Source organism: Mus musculus, chromosome 7 (assembly GCF_000001635.26).
Source record: "Mus musculus strain C57BL/6J chromosome 7, GRCm38.p6 C57BL/6J".
NCBI classification, from domain to species: Eukaryota; Metazoa; Chordata; class Mammalia; order Rodentia; family Muridae; genus Mus; species Mus musculus.
Genome location: NC_000073.6, coordinates 15,967,707 through 15,987,386, shown reverse-complemented (window position 1 = coordinate 15,987,386; position 19,680 = coordinate 15,967,707). Strand labels below are relative to the sequence as shown.

Below are 19,680 nucleotides of genomic sequence, written 5' to 3'. Positions count from 1 at the left end.
AGGGCAGACTGGTAGGCCAATTGATAGACTGGACGGGGCATACTTGGTGATCTCAAAGATGAGAGAGCATCTCCGCGAGGGTGTACGAAAGATGGAGACGGGATGGTGAATGGTGGGTGGGATGATGGATAGGCAGACAGGTGGAACACGGAGGGTGAGCAGACAGAGGTTCCCGGGTCTGCCTGCTCTGCACCTCTTGTCTACTGTTCCCCATGAGGTTGAGTCGGGGTGGCAGACTCAGATGGGAGCCCGTGGTCTCTGGGGGCCTTCTGACCCTGTGTGGGTGGCCCCTTGCAGGAGAGGAGCCAGCAGCCCCTCTCTACAGAGGGTCCCCACCTCTCGGTGCCTGCCTCCGTCATAGTCAGCGCCCCGCCTCCTGCCCAAGACCCAGCCCTGGCCACGCCCGTCACCAAAGGAGCTGGCCTCGGCGCTCAGACCCCGGACAGCCGGGCTTCCCCAGCTCCGGCTCCCCAGGTAGATGCATCCTGGCAGCCTGGCCTCCTTATGCAGCTCCCCGCTCGCTCTGCCCTGCCTGCCTCTGTCCTGCTGCCTTTGGAAACACGCTGTCCTTTGTTCTTCACGCTCACGTTCCCTGAATGTCTCCTAGCCAGAGCGCACATTCAAGATCAGGGCCAGCCCTGGGAGAGTCCAGCTCTAGACAAGCACATTAAGTCACAAAGGGATGGGGAGTGACCTCCTAACTGTATTGGGTAAAACAATTCCTTTAAATTTCAAAACGTTACTATAGTCAGACTTGATGTCACTTGTCTGTAACCAGCACTCAGGGCTCAGGGTGGTGGTAGTGGTGGTGGTGGGAATAAGATCATACTATCAGGGTCATCCTGGGCTATATAGGGAGTTTGAAGCCAGCATGGGCTACATGAGACCCAGTCTCTGCAACAGCCAGGAGAACCATTCTGAAATCCTCAGCTCCTCCTGAACAAGGCTCTTGAATTTCCTTTTCAATGTGGGCGTGAGCATGAGCACACATGAATGCTCTGTTCTATAAAATGCTTTGACTAGGCTCACACCTTGTGTCTATTGTTTAAACTTGACCTCAGTGGCTGCTTTTTATTCTTTGGCATGACTGGGTAGTAAACCATTGTGTAGGTACGCTATTTTTTAGCAAGTCGGTGGGCTTCTAAAGTCACTCCTCGTTTTTCTTTGTTATGAACAAGGCTGTGGATAACAGCTTTGTGTGGCATTTTGCAGCAGAAAGTATTTTGTGATCTGAGGTTTGAACTGAGAGTTTTGTGCAATGTAAGTAGGCATTCTGTCAGAGCCACGCCCCTAGCCCCTCACTGGGGGATTCTAGGCAGGGGCTCTACCACTGAGCCACGCCTTAAGTCCCTGGTGGGCTCTAGGCAAGCTACTACTGAGATCTATCACACAAACTTTTGAACATTTCCAATTGAGACAGAGTTAACTTGCTAAATTGACCAGGTAGGCCTTTAATTTGTGGTCCTTCTGCCTCACTGTTCCAAGTTGCTGGGCTTACAAGTCTATTCTACCACATATAACTTAGAATAAGTTCTTTAAACTGAATTTTCTGGGACTTTAAAAGATGTATGGCTTTACATTGTAATGCTGTCTCCAAGCTGCCATCTGTGGACTGCTTGGTGTAGCTTTGTCAGCAGCGTAGCTTGCTCCTGTCCACTCCCAGCCTCTCTAGTGTATTGAAGTAACCAGTGTGACTTATTGTAAAAATTGTGCCTTGCATTGATTTTTAAGTTGTATTTCTTCTTATTGTCAGTAAAGTGAAGCAAATTTTTATATATTTAAGAACTACTTGTTCTATGAAACTGTTTCTATCCTTTGTCACTTTGCAGTGTGGGTTCCTAGCCCATCTCTTGTTGATTTGTAGACACTAAAGTGAGCCTTCAGAGCATATATTGGCAAGGGTATGGATGGCAACGTCAGTGTAGGCTTGGCCCTTGGGCAGCCATGATTGTACATATAGATTGCCTGTCATATAAACTTGAACATGTTTCTTCTGTCTAGATTGAGGGTGGGGAAGAGGTTGAACCGGTGAGCTTATGTGTACTCTACACATATTAGGAGTTTGCTTGTGTCTGCTGTAGGTGTGCATGCGGGTATACCATGTGGGTATGCGCACTCGGGTCTGAGGACTGGATCCCTGGAGCTGGTGTTACAGTTGTGACCCACCCGATGGTGGGTGCTAGGAACAGAGCCTGGATTCTCCAGACAAGCAGCAATGCTCTTAAACACCGAGCTCTGTCCTTCTGTACTTTGCAAATGGTGGCCACAGCCCAGAAATGTCCCTAGCTGGCATTGCATTTAGTTGACAAGCCGTGGTCCAAAGGAATTATGGAGTGTTGGGAGGAGCGCTCTGTCATCTGCCAGCACGTCCTCTGGCCCCTGTACAACCTGCTTATTTTTCTCTTTGCATCAGTTTCCTTACCACTTATGTGAGGATGATAAATAGCAGCTACTTTACAGTTAGGACATGTGCACAAACTCACCTATCTGTGGGGTTCTTTCTTCTCTTTTCTTTTCCTTTTCCTCCCATGAGACAGAGCCATCTGTGTAGCCCTCGATGTCCTGGAACTTATTCTGGAACTTAGACCGGGCTGGCCTCAGACAGACCCACCTGCCTCTGCCTTCTGAGAACTGGGAGTTCACCACCACCGCTCAGCTTTCTTGCTAGTTTTTTGTATGCTGTGTTCTTACACCAGGCCTGACCAACACAGACAACTCTTAACCAAAAGGAGCCAGGCATACCTGATTTAGTGGTGCATACCTGCAAGCCTGCCTGTCCCCTTGGGAGTCAAAGGCAGGAAGACTCGGGGTTCAAGGTCATCCTGGACTTCAGAGTGAGTTCCAGTTTAGCCTGCAGGACATGAGACTTTGCAGTCATGGCTCAAGCCTTGAATCCCAGCACCTAGAAGGCAGAGGCAAGCAGAGTTCTGAGTTCAAGACCAGCCTGATCTATATAGTGAGTTCCAGGCCAGCCTGGGCTATATGAGATTCTTGTCTCAAATCAAGAAATAAGAAAGGTGTCAGGCAGGGCTGCAATCATGTAATGGCTTGTTGAGGCTGGTGAACCTGTCTCCCAGCTCAGCCTGTGTGGGCGTCTGAAGGGACGGGTCACAGCAAGCCGTGGTTGGCTTCCACACAACACATGAGTAGCGAGAACCAGCTCTGGGTGGGAATTGAAGCCTGCTTGTGGCATAGTCTCAGAAGTGACTACGATCATTTCTGGGGAGTTCCTGGTCACAGAAACTAATCCTGGGGTGGGATTAAATATAGGTAGGTGGCAAGAGTGGGGGTGTTTTAGAAACTAGTGGTGAAAATTTTCTACAAGACTTATTTTTATTTTTTATGTGTATGGTTGTTTGCCTGCATGTATGTATGTATGTCCACCACTTGTATCCCTGGTGACCACAGAGGCCAGAAGAGAGTGTCAGATTCCCTGGGACTAGAGACAAGTGTGAGCTATTGTGTGGGTACTAAGAATCAAACCTTAGTCCCCTGGAAGAACAGCCAGTGCTCTTAAATACTGAGCCACCATGCCAGCCACTGTCTATCTTTCTTCTCCCCACTCCACTCCATACAGGAGTATGTAGCACTGGCTGTTCGGGAACTTGATCTGTAGGCCAGGGCCCTGGATTTGTTGATCCGCCTGCCTCTGTTTTTTTCCTGCTTGGATCCTTTGAGATGAGGTTGCACATGTTACCTCCTGCCCCGTAATATTTTAAAATCTAATCCTAAGATTTTAGTGCAGCATTATAGCCCTGGGGGAAGTTTTCTCTTACTTTAACTATTGTATCAGCCAGCTGTAGTGTTGTACATCTAGAATTGAAGCCCTTCAGAGGCTCAGGCAAGGGATTACTAGAACTGAGAGGGGCTAGTTATACAGTGAGACTCGTCTCAAAAACAAGCAAACAAAAAATCCACATTGTCCTGTTAGCAAAGCTAGCAAATTTAGTGTGTACACAGGACTACTACCTGATTCGCTTTTGTTCTTAAATTAATTTTGTGTGTTCATAATCAGAGAGCCTGAGCACCTACAAAAGTTAGAGTCTCTTTTCCTGCCGTGTAGATCCCAAGATTTGAACTTACAGAAAGCTACACCATCTATCTACCCAACATTCAGAAACTAGTTTAAACACTTGCTCTGCCAAAGTCTTGTTTTATGGAGCTCTTTCATGCCCTCGTGTGGTCATTCACTGGAAAGGCATTTAGGGTAATGGAGAGAACTGGACTTTTCTTGGGCACCCGAACACAAATTTGCTCTCTTACACTGAGTTATACTGTGGTTTTTCTATTTGTAAATAAGGCCACAGTGGATATTCCTGTGAGCAAGAGTGGGGTTGTCTGTCTGTCTTCCTTCCTTTCTTTGTTCGTTTCATTCTTTCAAGATTTCTTTATGTTACATGTATAGGTATTTACCCACATGCTTATCTCTATGCACCACCTGCATAGCCTGGTACCTGGAGCCCAGTGCAGTGGGAAGATGCAGTCCATTCCCCTGGAATAAAGGGTTGTGAGCCTCCATGTGGATGCTGAGACCTGAAGCTGGGACCTCTGGAAGAGCACCCAGTGCTCTTAACTGCTGAGCCATCTCTGCAGCCTTTTTATTTATTTTGAGGCAGTATCTCAAATTTGCCTAGGCTAACTGTCAACTCACTCCATAGCCCAGGTCAGCCTTGCATTTCCTCTTCATTAGCTCTAACCCTGTTTTCTTCTCCATTTCTCCCTAGTGCTGGGCACAGAACCCAGGGCATGCACATTCTAGGCACACACTCTTCCCCCGAGTTCCCTTCTTAGGCTCTTTTCTCCTTTTATAAATAATCCTGCTGCTTTTACTGACGTCAGTGTGGGTTTGTGCTCTTGAGTGGGTTTGCCTAAGGATATTAGAGATGGGAGCTACACTTACAAGTTGTGAACTGCCGGGTTTGGGTTCTGAACCGAGCTTGAGTCCCGTGGAGGAGTAGCAAGCACTCGCAGCTGCCGAGACATCTCTCCAGATGTCCCTTTATTCTTTGGGGGGAAATTAAGCCAGGCAGTGATGGTGTACACCTTTAACTCCAGCACTCAGGGGGCAGAGGCAGGTGGACTTCTGAGTTCAAGGCCATTCTGGTCTGTAGAGTAAGTTCCAGGACAACCGAAGCTATACAAAGAAAGAAAGAAAAAAAAAAAAAGGGTGAAACGTATTATTTGTGGGGAAACTGAGTAAACCAATCAAAAGCTGTTCCTAAAGAGGACTCACAACAGTCATCACTTCAGTTCCAAGAGATCCAGTGCCGTCTTCCCACCTCTGTGGGCTAGACATACAGGCAGGCAAAACAAAAAATCCTTAAAGGACATCAGGACATCTCTAGCCTGCCCTGCCCTGCCCTACTATGGGCTTTCAGATACTTCATCTTCCTGCCGCATCCCACTCCCCTTCCAAATGTTCTGTGTTGCTTAGTTCTGGAGAAGCGACAACTAAGATAAAAGTTTCTGTTGTTTAGCTGAGGGTGACCTTGAACTCTTAACCCTCCTGTCCCGAGCTCCAGGCAGCTCAGACAGGCTGCCAACTAGAGCACATTCCCAAGCAAGTGAGGCTTTGGCGTTCCCCAGAACAGGCTGCCTTGTGCAGGATTGTCAGGGCACAGTCCCTTTGTTCTGTTGGCAAGCCTGGAGCTGTTCATGTGCTCTCTGCTTGGAGCCAGCAGCGCTGTAGGGATGGGAGACTGGTTGCTTGTTCTAGTTTGTTACAGGTGTATTTTGCCACTCAGTTACCAGAAGTTAATCAGTGCTGAGCTTGGGAGGGTTGCTCAGAGTGTCCCAGACTGAGAGGTCAGATGCGCTGGTGACTCCATGGGGAGTCTAGGCAGTCAAGCTAAGCTGCAAATTGCCCCTCACTGTAGAGCAGTGATTCTCAACCTGTGGGTCCTGACCCCCTTGGGGTTGACTGACCCTTTTAGGGGTCGCATCTCAGATATCCTGCAGATCAGATATTTACATTCATAACAGTAGCAAAATTACAGTTATGAAGTAGCAACAAGATAACTTTATGGCTGGGGATCCTAACAGGAGGAACTGTGTTAGAGTCGCAGCATCAGGAAGGTTGACAGCCACTGGCATAGAGCGGGAGCCCTCAGGCTCTCTGGTCTTGGGTCTTTGTGTGTGCCCATGTGCATGTGTCTGGACATGTGCATGCCACAGACTGTATATGGAGGTTAGAGGACAACTTGTGGGACTAGGTTCCTCTTTCCACCATGTAGGCTCTGGGGATCGAACTCAGGTCAGTAGACTTGGCAGCCAGTCTATCCACTGAGCCACCTTGCCAGCCCACGATCCCAGGTCTCGCACAGAGCTTCCCGTCAGTGGGTAGGCTGTGAGACACCCTGGAACCCTATGAGGACCTCCAGTCTGAGCTGTGCCTCTCCGTGGTGGCAGACTCCCTCTCCCTCTGCAGCTGTCAGTTCTGCCCACTTACCGGTGAAGTAGGTGAGAGCAGGCCATGCTGTGAGACATCCCATTAGCCAGGGCTGGTGGCCTGGTCCATGCTGTGGGTCACTGTCCAGATGCTGGCCCAGTCTTGGGTGCCCAGCTGGCATTCACTGGTTACATGGTGCCTGTTGAGGTCATGACTTGAAGATGACAGTTTCAAGGAGTCAGACTGTGGCCCAGGCCTATGTAGGAAAAAGGACAGTGTGCTGGCCCAGGATGAAAGCTGGGTGGTATGGCTGATAGCTCAGGCACCATCTGAAACTGACATACATACACACACACACACACACACACACACACACACACACAGTTGGGGCCATGGGCACACTGAGACAGGCAAAAGAGCCCAGTTCCCAAGTGCAGTGCCCAGAACATCCACCCACACACACCCATTTCCCATGGCTGGCCATTCCTCTTGCCCTTTGTCTTGCTCCTGGGTCATGAAGCCTCCCACACTGGCCAGCAGCCACGTGTCCTGAGTGGCGTCTGTGTAATGTCATGCAGGCACCTCCCTGTGCTACGCTCCTCTTGCATCCTGCTCAGCAGCTTGTGGTGCCCCCGCCACCCCCAACGTCCCTGTCACTGCTTCCTCTGCTGCTGCCAACCCGCACACCCTGCAGGGCTTGCCTTCGTCTGCCGGGTGGGGGTGCACATGGGACCTTACAGGGAAGATCTGAGGGTAGACCGGAGAGGGGGGCGTTTGGGGATAGCGGTGTGGGTAAGGGTGCAGGGTGGCTGGGTGAAGTGAAGAGCTGGGAAAGATGAAAGGTTGTAGTGGGATCCTGCCTCAGGCAGGGCTGGGATAGGCAGAGAATGGGGCCTTTGGGTGGGATGATTGAAGTCTGGGTGAAGGGTGTCTGGAGTCACAGTGTCTTGGGAAAATGGAAGTCAAGGATAATATGAGCCTGACTCTGCCTCTACCTCCCTCTTCTGCACAGATCCCTGCAGCTGCTCCACTGAAAGCCCCTGGCCCCGCCTCCTCCCCCTCACTACCTCACCAGGCCCCCCTGGGAGACAGTCCCCACATGCCCTCCCCACACCCTGCCAGGCCCCCTTCCCGCCCACCCTCAAGACCCCACTCACGCCCTCCATCCCAGCCCCAGAGCCTGACCTGCCCACCCTCTGAGCCCACCCTGCACCCTTGCCCTCCACCCCAGGGTCCCCCAACTCTACCTGGCATCTTTGTCATCCAGAATCAATTGGGCGCCCCACCACCAGCCAGCACCCCAGCCTCCACAGCCCCGGGCCCACCCCAGCCTCCTCTGCGACCCCCATCCCAGCCTCCAGAGGGCCCACTGCCCCCAGCCTCCCACCTCCCTCCTGCCTCCACCCCCTCGGCCGTGGCCTCCTCCTCTGAGCCTTCTGCCAGGTTGCCGGTCCCCACACCCCCTGACTTCCAACTCCAGTTCCCACCGAGCCAGGGACCCCATAAGTCCCCTACTCCGCCACCAGCCCTCCACATGGTCCCTGAGCCCACGGCACCCCCTCCTCCACCACCTCGGACCTTCCAGATGGTAACCGCCCCCTTCCCAGCGTTGCCCCAGCCAAAAGCACTTCTGGAACGATTCCACCAGGTAACCATCAGCAGCGACACCTAACTCCCCACCTCCCGAAACCGGCCCCTTGCCCCTCCCCGCCTTGTCTACTGTGTGTCCACACCCCTGCCCAGTGCATCTCCCACCCCACTGCGATCCCATGTCCCACCCCTCAACTACCTACCCTTCCTCAGGTGCCATCTGGGATTATTCTCCAGAATAAGGCTGGGGGTACTCCCACCACCCCACAGACATCCACCACCCTGGGGACCCTCACCGGTCCTACTGCCTCTGTGCTAGTCAGTGGACAGGCACCACCTGGGACTCCTGCCGCCTCTAGCCATGTCCCAGCCTCCACACCTATGGCCACCACAGGTAGGGTGAGGAGCCTGCCTAGGCAAAGGGGTCGTCGGGTAGCCCAGGGTGTCCCCCTACTCTGCTGGTACCAACAGGTAGAGGAAGGAGGGTGGGCTGCCCAGGTCTCAGGAATGAGGCACTGGTGGGATAGCTGCGGGATGGGAAGGGGGCTCACAATGGAAAGGCCTTCGTGCTGGTGACCCCTGGGCCCTCTCCTTTCCTCACCCACCCCAGGCCTCCCTCCTCTACTTCCTGCCGAAAACAAAGCTTTTGCCAGCAACCTTCCAACCCTGAGTGTGGCCAAAGCTACCGTGTCTGGGCCAGGGAAGCCCCCAGCAATTCAGGTGAGTAAGGAACCTCAGAGCAACTAGGGATCGAAGAGTGAGCTGGCAGGAGAGATGAAGATGGCAGGGGCAGCATAGATGGTGAGAAGAGCTAGCTAGGAGCAAGGGTGTGTGGATCTCTGTAGGGTCAGAGGTGAACCACCAATACAGCAGTTTAAATGTGGGATACAACCGTGGATTAGTGGTAGAGCCCCTGCCTAGAATCCCCCAGTGAGTGGCTGGGGGCGTGGCTCAGTAATTAGAGCCTCTTCCTAGAATCCCCCAGTGAGGGGCTGAGGGCGTGGCTCAGTGGTAGAGCCCCTGCCTAGAATCCCCCAGTGAGGGGCTGGGGGCGTGGCTCAGTGGTAGAGCCCCTGCCTAGAATCCCCCAGTGAGGGGCTGAGGGCGTGGCTTAGGGGTGGAGCACTGGCTTGCACAAACCCCTGGATTTGACCCTTTGCAAAGTAAAAAAGTTTGGACGACCAGTTATCATAAACTAAGGATATCAACACTAGACTCACTAGAGGGAGAGAGGAGACAAGAAGGCTATTAATCATGGTGAAATTCAAGGGCCAAACAGATAAGAACTACTCTAGGCTGGCAGAGAATAGACACCAGTGGACGGCCCAAGGGCTTGGACTTACTTGTTAATAGCCTTCTCCCACAGCCTAGGCAACATGTCCCAAGCAGATTTGTTTTCTTGTATCCTCCATCCCTCCCTTCCTCTCTTCCCTCATTTTTAAAATTTCCTTTCTTTCCTCCCTCTCTGTTTGAGGCAAGCAAACCAGACTGGCCTTGAACTCATAGATGTCCATCTGCCGCTTCCGTCCTTGGTTTTTGAGGTGGGGTGGAGTGGTGAAGATATTTCTGAATCTGAGGCTGTCCTTGAACTTCCTACCTGTGCCTCCCAAGTGCTGGGTTTACAGGCTGTCCTGTTTGCTATCGTTAGCTATGATAATAAGACTGTAGCCAGCCAGATGGTGGTTGCACGCCTTTAATCCCAGCACGGGGGAGGCAGAGGCAGACGGATCTCTGAGTTTGAGGCCAGTCTGGTCTACAGAGTGGAGTTCCAGGACAGCCAAGGCTACACAGAGAAACCCTGTCTCAACAACAACAAAAGATTGTAACCTGTAAAAGCTTAGGGGAGGAAAGGGTTTATTTAGCTTACACTTGCAGTCTGTCAGTGAGGGGAGCCAGGGCAGGAACTGAAGCAGAGACCATTGAGGAGTGCTGCTCCCTGGCTTGCTCCTCCACTGCCTCAAAGCTTAGGACCACCTTGTCTAGGAGTGGTGCTGCCCACAAAAAGCTGGGCCCTCAATTAATCAAGATAATCCCCGAGAGGCCAGACATCAGTTAAGGCTTCTCTTGGGTAACGCTAGGCAATGTGAAGTTGACAGTTAAGGCTAACCAGGATGCAGTCGTATGATACCACACCTGGCATTCCCACCAGGTTTCTCTTGATGGACAGGGATGTGCTGTAGCTGGGGCCACCTTCCTTTACCATCTATGTCCTTGGCTAGAGGGAGGACGTAGGTTGAGGAGGCAAAGAGGGCTTCTTCCTAGCAACAGCTGTCACTGACCTTTCCTCCTTCCACAGTATGACAGCAAGTTGTGTAGCTTGAAGAAACAGCCCCTACTGCAACCCAGCAAAGAAGCCTGGTGAGTGACAGCTAACTGCTGCCCCGAGATGTGCCTCATCCCCACTGCTCCACAAAGTATTGGTTCCACTCTCCATAGCTGTGCATGGATTCCCTCTCGATCACAGTTTCCCTTCTGCCAAGGGAAAGATAGATTGAGGCCAATAGGGGATATTGGCAGGCTGCCGACTGCAAGCCCCCGGGGTTCCATCTCCAGTTTGATGTCAGGGTCACTGTTTCTTCAGCTTGTCAGGTGTGGTGGGGATGAGCCAGGTAGAAAGTAAGTGTGTGAATAGATTCCGGGCATGTCCAGGCAGGCGCGTGAGTTAAGTGCACACAAGTCTGAAGGCCAGGGAGGATGAATAAGGATGTTTTAAGGGCCTTAGTACATTGAATAGACGGCGAGATGGCTGCCTGTTGGGTGAGGGCAGGCCTATGAGCTGTTTTGGAGGAATAAACGGTGTTTCCTTGTTTTTCACGTTTGCTAAGCGCTCACTGTGTGGTTCTGAGACCACAGCAAAAAGCAGTATCAGGAAATCTGCCCCATGGTGCCAGAGGGCTGGTCTTCTAGGCTTGTGTGATGAGAACGTGGTCATGTGATAGGGAAACCGAGCCTACTGTAGTAGGGATTCATGGAAAACCACAGTGAGGGCTAGAGAGATGATGGCTCAGCGGTTAAGAGCACTCACTGCTCTTCCAAAGGTCCTGAGTTTAATTCCCAGCAACCACATGGTGGCTCACAACCATCTATAATAGGATCCGATGCCTTTTTCTGGTGTGTCTGAAGACAGCTACAATGCACTCATATAAATAAAAATAGTAATAAATAAATCTTAAAAAAAAAAAAGAAGAAAGAAAGAAAAAAGAAAACCACCATGAAAATGAGTAGGCTCTTACATCCTAACCCTATCCCTATCCCTACACTTTCTTAGGCTAGAGGCCGTGGAGAGGTCATGCCCCCTGGTGGCAGGAGGTAGAATAGCATGGTTCCCACCTCACTCCCAACCCCTCCCTTTCTCCTTTGGATCCTCTAAGCCAGAATGATGTCCCCTCACTTTCCTAGGCTTCTCTTTCCCTTTTTGTTACCTGTTAACTTTGGTCCAAAGTCAGGGAAGCCATGAGACAAGTGGAACTCGGGGTGCGAGGTTGGCGCTGCTTGCCTTTGCAGTGTTAAGTGTGTAGCTCGCGGCTGAGGTCCAGGATCAGTTTCCCTGGCCCTCTCCCCCAACTCTGTATGTGTGGTCTAACCCCACCCACAGCTTCCTGGAGCATCTGCACAAACACCAGGGCTCTGTCCTGCACCCCGATTACAAGACAGCCTTCCCCTCCTTTGAGGACGCCCTCCATCGCCTCCTGCCCTACCATGTCTACCAAGGCGCCCTCCCCTCCCCCAACGACTACCATAAAGGTGAGGCTCCCCCACTGCTCTCCCCCTATGTCCCCAAGTGCCCTCAGCTCAGCCACCAGCCCTCAGTATTCAGGCCACGGAGCGTGGAGTGGGTGGAGCATTGCGTGCTTGCCCGCAGTTGGCCACAAGTGCCCTGTGTCACCTACTCATCCTCACCCCCACTCCAACCCCAACCCCCCCCCCCCCCGGCTTTTCTTCCTCCAGTGGATGAAGAATTTGAGACTGTCTCTACGCAGCTGCTCAAACGCACCCAGGCCATGCTCAATAAATATCGGCTTTTGCTTCTGGAAGAGTCCAGGGTAGGATTCTCAAGCTCTGGGGTCTCCCCCTGCTGTGAACTGTTTTTGTGGGGGCTGGGGGGTGTTCTCTTAGCTGGGAGGGAAGATGGAAAGGAGGCAGTTGTTCTGAGCCTGACCACATCCTGCCAGGATCCTCTCTTCCCCCATTTGCTTTTTCATATGTCCTTTCTATCAACCCAGAGAGTCAGTCCTTCTGCGGAGATGGTTATGATCGACCGAATGTTCATTCAGGAGGAGAAGACCACCCTTGCCTTGGATAAGCAGCTTGCCAAGGAGAAGCCTGGTGAGAGGGGAGGGGAGGGTGAAACATCCTCTACCTACCTGCTGCTAAGATTTCCAGCAAGCAGCCTGGCATGCTGCACGGGGGAGGCAGAAGCACAATAATCTCTGAGAGTTTGAGTCCAGCCTGGTCTACAAAAACACGAGGGCTTTGTTGAGTGGCTTTACCTTTCCTCGCCACCAGGGGGCGTGAGAGCCCCTCCTTCCTCCTTTGCTCCCTGTGAGTTTCACCCTGCCTCATTCTAAAATGAAGAGCTTTTCCGCCAGCCCCAGCCTGATGGAAGAGTGAGAGAGAAGCAGGGCTGAGGCACAAAAAAGGTCTCTGCCACACCTACTCTGTGCCCAGTCTTTTTTTTTTTTTTTTTTTTGGTTTTTCGAGACAGGGTTTCTTTGTTTAGCCCTGGCTGTCCTGGGCTAAACTTTGTAGACCAGGTGCTTCTACCAGTCTTAAGAATGAGCCTTAACCCTTGCAAGCCTTACCCTTGGTTCAAGGAAAGCATGCAGTCACACCCCAGACCCTGGCTTTTTCAAAGACCCCGTAAGCTTTCTACATTCAGCTCCAAGTACCATTATTCTCTTTAAACAACAACGACAACACCGGCAGCATTCATCTTCCCCCTTCCCCAGCCCTGGCCTTCTCGGGTACTCACAGGAATCAGGACACTAGTGTGTAATCTTTCTGAATCCTTCGGGGTATATTCTAGAGCTTTCTGTCATTAGGAAGGTGATGTGTCTTCTGAGTATACCTAGTGACTCTACACAGGACCCTGTGTTCATGCGCAAGAATTTCTGTAACAAGTCTGATAGGCAACATGGGAATGAGTCAAACAACCTACCAGGGGTTATACGCATGCCTTACAGGGAGCACAAGCCTAGCACATCAGAAAACAAGGACGTAACCTGGGAATACTTGTTTTTGAGGCGCTAGTGTTTAAACTCAAGATAGGCTATGGCTGTATTGTGGAGCCACGCCCCCAGCCCCTCACTGGAGGATTCTAGGCAGAGGCTCTACCACTGAGCCACGCCCCCAGCCCCTCACTGGAGGATTCTAGGCAAGGGTCTACCACTGAGCCACACTCTAATACTGTTTTGTTTTAGACTTCATTTTTCTAAAACCAGGATCTCACTAAGTGCCAGGCCGGCTTCTGTACTGCAGATCCTCCCTGTCTGTCTTCTGAGAAGCCAGGATGGCAGATGTAGACCACTACACCCGGCTTGGGACTGCACTTTTTTAAAATAAAATATTTATTTATTGTATTTATGAGTACACTGTAGCTGTCTTCAGACGCACCAGAAGAGGGCATCAGATCCCATTACAGATGGTTGTGAGCCACCTGGGAATTGAACTCTGGATGTTGAAAAAGCAGTCAGTGCTTAGAGGTTAAGAGCATCTCTCTAGCCCCATAAGGACGTACTTTTTGTTTTAACTTTTTTTTTTTTTTAGATTTATTTTACTTATTTTATGTTTCTGAGTACACTGTAGCTATACTGATGGTTGTGAGCCATCATGTGGTTGCTGGGAATAAAGGTTGCTCGCTTTGTTTGACCCCACTCACTCTGGTCCTAGACACTCTGGCCTAAAGATGTATTTATTATTATATGTAAGTACACTGTAGCTGTCTTCAGATGCACCAGAAGAGGGCGTCAGATCTCATTACAGGTGGTTGTGAGCTACCCTGTGTTTGCTGGGATTTGAACTCGGGCTTTTCAGAAGATCAGTCAGTGCTCTTTTAACCGCTGAGCACTCTCTCCAGCCCTGTTTTAAATTCTTATTGTTCATTTCACACACATGTAACCTTGGTTGAGCCGTGAAGCTTTAGGGGGTGGTTCGGGGGCTGTTCGTAAAGGGAGCCTGCAGAGTGAGTGGCCCGAGAATCAGCTCAGTCCAGACCTTCCTAATGCAGCCACCCTTTAATACAGTTCCTGACACCCAACCATAAAATTATTTTCATTGCTAGCTACTTCATAGCTGTAACTTTGCTACTGTTATGTATTGTAATGTAAATGCCTGATATGCATGATATTTGATGTACAACCCCTATGAAAGGGTTGTTCAAACCCCACAGGAATTGCCAGTCACAGGTTGAGAACCACTGGTCTAGACTCAGTCTGGACCAGAAGATAAGATGGTCAGTGTACAAGTACCTCCGTCATCTTAGATAACGACCCCATGGTTTCTTTTGTCCCAACTCTACAGATGAGTACGTGTCTTCCTCCCGCTCCCTTGGCTTCCCTGTCCCAGTGTCTTCCGAGGGCCACCGGCTCCCCAGCCATGGCCAGTCGTCTTCATCCTCCACATCTGGAACGTCTGCCCAGCCCCCTCCTCATCTGCCCACCAAGCTAGTGATCCGGCACGGTGGGGCCGGCGGCTCTCCCTCAGTGACCTGGGCCCGGGCATCCTCCTCCTTGTCATCCACTTCCTCATCCTCCTCCTCATCCTCTGCTGCCTCATCCCTGGACGCAGATGAGGACGGCCCCATGCCCACCCGTAACCGGCCACCCATCAAGACCTATGAGGCCCGGAGCCGCATTGGTCTCAAACTCAAGATCAAACAAGAGGCGGGGCTCAGCAAGGTGGTGCACAACACTGCACTGGATCCTGTGCATCAGCCCTTGCCGGCTCCAACCCCAGCGAAAGGGGCGGAGCCTCCGCCACACCCAGCTCCGCCCCCACTCCCTCCTGCTACCCAGGCGCAGATGAATGGCACTCTGGACCATCCCCCACCCGCAGTACGCAAACCCACGGTGCCTGCGTCCTGCCCACGTCTACCACTACGCAAGACCTACCGAGAAAACATGGGCAATCCTGGTGCCGCCGAGGGTGCACAGGGACGGCCGCGGGGTGCGGGCAGCCCCACCCCACTGCCCACCAAGGTAGACGAAGCCACCAGTGGGCTGATCCGGGAGCTGGCAGCGGTGGAGGATGAACTATATCAGCGGGTTCTGAAGGGCGGCCCACCACCCCCGGAGACTCCAGCCTCCGCTACCAGCCAGGGCCCCACTGAACCCAGTTGGGAAGCACCCGTGCTACCCCCAGCCAAACGACGCAAGTCTGAGTCCCCGGACGTGGACCAGGCCAGCTTCTCTAGTGACAGCCCGCAGGATGATACACTTACTGAGCATTTGCAGAGTGCCATCGACAGCATCCTTAACCTGCAGCAGGCCCCCGGCCGGACACCCGCAGGCCCATACCCCCATACGGGGCCCACGCCTGGCACCCCCACATCCCCAGCGCCCCTGCACAGGCCTGACGCCTTCCCACCCTCTAGTCACAATGGTGGCCTCGGTGCCAGGACGTTGAACAGATAACACCGGGCTGCTTCTGCAGCCCTCATAGAGTGCCCCCAACCCCACTTCCAGGAGAGCAGCCTGACCGCCGACCTCCACCTCTAAGGGGCACTAACCCAGTTCCCCTGACAATTCTTGCCTAAGTTATTTTGAGTCACAAAGGCCTCCCCACCTTCCTGCTTCCACGTTGGCTAGAGATTTGGAATGGGGCGTGGGTTTTCTAGGGGAAGGTGGGCTATAAGGTACAACGTCCCCCTGGCACAAGCCAGGACAGGGGATACATGAGTGTTGCCTAGGACTGGGCTTCTAGGTTGATGCACTGGTAACATCTGAAAACAAGGTCTTGTCTGATTGGCTTCGTGGATCACTGTCCGGGGCACTCAGAGCCGGGAGAGATCTTCTGAAAGGCTCAACTCTCATCCTGTTGCCCACAGAGCCTGAAAGATTAGGAAGCAAGGACTCAAGCCAGTGTCCCAAAGTACCTACATCCCATCCATACGTGCACTCACCGGAGTCATCCTGTGTATGTGTGCGTGCACGAGAGAGAGAGAGAGAGAGAGAGAGAGAGAGAGAGAGAGAGAGAGAGAGAGAGAGGTACCTGCATCCCATCCATACGTGCACTCACCGGAGTCATCCTGTGTATGTGTGCGTGCACGAGAGAGAGAGAGAGAGAGAGAGAGAGAGAGAGAGAGGACCTGCATCCCATCCATACGTGCATTCACCTGAGTCATCCTGTGTGTGTGTGTGTGTGCGCGCGCGCGTGCATGAGAGAGAGAGAGAGGGGGGTACCTGCATCCCATCCATACGTGCATTCACCTGAGTCATCCTGTGTGTGTGTGTGCGCGCGCGCGCGCGCGTGCATGAGAGAGAGAGAGCGCCCCCCCCCCCATCCCTCCAGAGGAACAAGACACGGGGTCGTCCTTCCTTCTCCCAAGCAGTCTTCCCTGTATTCTTCTTGCCTCCAGCCCACCACGCCACGTTTTGAAATTTCGGAGACAAAACTAGTACTGTAAGATAAAGATTTTTTTTGTACTGTATTTATTGTGTATAACGATTTTTTTAAGGGAGAATTCTGTACATCTAGAACTCTTGTAAATTAAAAGCCGATCCTTTTTTTTTTTTAAACTACTCAGGCCCCCTCTGGCCCCTGTTGGTTTTGGGTGTTTTATTTTGGGAATGGTGTTGGTGGGTTGGAACCAAGCCAATGGAGAGGGATTTTATATGTTGGGTGAATGTCCACTGGGTCCTAAGCCATGTTCTAAGTGCTGTGGGGCTGGTGAGAGGGTAGTTTGGAATTCCCTGCCTCTGAAACCAGTGGTGTCAGTTCTCAGTATAGTACTGCGGGCTTTGCTTGAAAATGCTCCAAACCATTGGTCCAGGGGATGTGGGATTGGGACCCTGGCAATCTAGGGTCAATATTATCAACCATCCACTCAGTACCTTGTTTTAGTTTTCTGTCCAAAGACATTTATGGGGCACCAGAGATGGCTTAGTGGTTAAGAGTGCTTACTGCTCTTATAGAGGACCAGGTTTGGTTCCTAGCACCCACGTGGCTGCTCACAACACCAGGTCCAGGAATATGACACCCTCTTAGGGTCCCCTTTGGGTTGCTGAACATATGTGTTACACATAAATTCACGTGAGCACACCCACACAGACATGTCAATAAAGCTCAAAGACACTTAGGGATGTGGTGGTATATGCTAGCACTCAGGAAGTAGAAGCAAGAGAACCAGGAGTTCAAGATCCTTTTCAGTTACTTGAGGAGATCAAGGTCAGCCTGGGCTGTACAAGACCCGAGACTGAAGAGATGGCTCACCAGTTACAAGCACTGGCTGTTCTTGCCAAAGACCTGGGTTTGATTCTTAGTATCCACATGATGGCTCATAATCATTTGTAACTTTAATCCCAGGCATCTGGTGCCCTCTTCTGGTCTATGAAAGTACTGTACACACACATGAGGCATATGTAGTATGCAGGCCAAACACCTGTCTTAGCATGTTATTGCTGTAAAAAGACACCATGACCAAGGCAACTCTTATAAAAGAAAACATTGGGGTTGGGAGCCTGGCTTACAGTTTCAGAGGTTTAGTCTATTATGGCGGGAGGCATGGCAGCACGCAGGCAGGCATGGTGCTGGAGGAGCTGAGAGTTCTGGTTTGGTTGGAAAGCAGCCAGGAGGAGACTGTCTTCTGCACTGGGCAGAGCCTGAGCATAGGAGGTCTCAAAGCCCACCTACACAGTGACACACTTCCTACAACAAGGCCACACCTCCTATTAGAGCCTTTCCCTAAAGCTAAGCATTGAAATACATGAATCTCCAGGGCCCAAAACTATTCAAATCACCACACACCCATACACATACCTAGGACTGGGCTTCTAGGTTGATGCACTGGTAACATCTGAAAACAAGGTCTTGTCTGATTGGCTTCGTGGATCATTGTCCGGGGCACTCAGAGCCAGGAGAGACCTTCTGAAAGGCTCAACTCTCATCCTGTTGCCGATACACATGAAAATAAATCTTAAAAATGTAAATAAATATATATAAATTGAGAAAAAAACTTGACTAGTATGCAAGAGGCCCTAAGTTTTTTTTTTTACCATCATCCCATAAACTGGGCATGGTGGTACACACCTGTAATCCCAGCAGTCTGGAAAGTGGTCATTGTGGGCAGGCGACATTTTCAGAAAAGCAACCGTTTGCTTGCTTTGTATGGTGGCATACACCTATGTGTGTGGGGGGCTGAGGCAGGAGAATCGTGAGGGTAATTTGGGCTACTTAGTGTCCAGACTCTATTTTAGAATGCCAAAATAAAGTAAGGCATGTGTCATAGTTAGGGTGTCTATTGCTATGAAGAGACACCATGACCACGACAACTCTTATAAAGGAAAGCGTTTAATTGGGGCTGGCTTACAGTTTCAGAGGTTCAATCTGTTATCATCATGACAGGAAACGTGGAGGTATGTAGGCAGACATGGTGCTGAAGAGGTAAGTTGTACATCTAGGTTGGCAGGCAGCAGGGAGAGAGAGACTGGGCCTGGCTTGATTATTTGACACTTCGATGTCCCCCCTCTACCCCCTACACACGTCCTCCAAAAAGACTATACCTACTCCAACAAAAACACAGCTCCTAATAATGCCAGTCCCTATGAGCCTACGGAGGCCATTTTTATTCAAACTACCACCCCGTGTGCTGTGTCTATGAACTGATGCTGAGAGTGTATGCCTGCACCACCGTGCTGGGCATATTCTGTGCTGGCGATAGAACTCAGGGCTTCATGTATCCTAGATGGGCACTGTACCAACTAAGCCACATCCCTAGCCCCATGGCCTTGAGGTTTCTCCCCCTTGTGTTTTTGTTGGTGGCGGTGGTGTTGGTGGTGGTTGGTTGGTTGTTTTTATAGTAGATACACAGCGTCTCTACTACGTAGCTTTGGCTGGTCTGGAATTTGCTATGAAGATCAGGCTGGCTTTAAACTCATAGAGATTCACCTGCCTCTGCCTCCCAAATGCTGGGATGAAAGGCTTGTGCCACCACATTGGGCCTGTGCACTTACATTTTAATAATTTACTTTTATTTATATGTGTTGGTGTTTTGCCTGCTTTGCACATGTGTGTGTGAGGGTGTCAGATCTTGAAGTTACAGACAGTTGTGAGCTGTTGTAATATGTGTTGTAATGTGAGTTGTAATGTGGGTGCTGGGAATTGAATCCAAGTCCTCTGGAAGAGCAGTCAGTATTCTTTTTTTGGGGGGGGGGTGGAGGTTTTTTTGTTTTAGCTTTTGTTTTTCGAGACAGGGTTTCTCTGTATAGCTCTGCTCTGTATAGCTCTGCTGTCCTGGAACTCACTTTGTAGACCAGGCTGACCTCAGAACTCAGAAATCCGCCTGCCTCTGCCTCCCAAGTGCTAGGATTAAAGGTGTGTGCCACCACGCCCGGCTCAGTCAGTATTCTTAAATGCTGACCATCTAACTCTTCCGTCTTGTACTTAAGATTTTAAAATTACTGTTGTTACAGTTATTTTTGAGACAGGATCCCCGCCCCCCCCCCCACGCGGTCCAGCTGGCTTCAAACTTGCATGCACCACTATGA

General features: G+C 51.2%; 1 protein-coding gene and 1 long non-coding RNA gene across 7 annotated transcripts in view; one reads left to right on the top strand and one right to left on the bottom strand.

The window, feature by feature from the left end:
* Positions 1-16,716, top strand: part of Bicra (BRD4 interacting chromatin remodeling complex associated protein) — a 77,476-nt gene extending 60,760 nt beyond the window's left edge. For 2 of the 5 annotated variants that reach the window (XM_006539918.4, XM_006539917.4), the window contains 9 exons: positions 298-474; positions 7,401-8,036; positions 8,192-8,372; positions 8,589-8,698; positions 10,275-10,336; positions 11,574-11,722; positions 11,927-12,021; positions 12,202-12,304; positions 14,498-16,716. In XM_006539918.4, the coding sequence (XP_006539981.1) occupies positions 298-474; positions 7,401-8,036; positions 8,192-8,372; positions 8,589-8,698; positions 10,275-10,336; positions 11,574-11,722; positions 11,927-12,021; positions 12,202-12,304; positions 14,498-15,609 (2,625 nt within the window). In that variant the 3' untranslated portion in view covers positions 15,610-16,716. The remainder of the gene's footprint in view (positions 1-297; positions 475-7,400; positions 8,037-8,191; positions 8,373-8,588; positions 8,699-10,274; positions 10,337-11,573; positions 11,723-11,926; positions 12,022-12,201; positions 12,305-14,497) is intronic. The other 3 variants (XM_030242555.1, XM_011250559.3, NM_001081418.1) reach the window with 2 other exon arrangements.
* Positions 437-7,065, bottom strand: Gm38948. 2 transcript variants are annotated; one of them, XR_881829.3, is made up of 4 exons: positions 6,852-7,065; positions 6,449-6,644; positions 4,901-5,134; positions 2,624-2,902 (listed from the first exon to the last, which is right to left on the bottom strand). It is a non-coding gene; the product is annotated as a predicted gene, 38948 (long non-coding RNA). The 2 variants fall into 2 exon arrangements; XR_003946607.1 differs by having other exon boundaries at positions 437-5,134; positions 6,852-7,064.
* Positions 16,717-19,680: the final 2,964 nt, after the last annotated feature.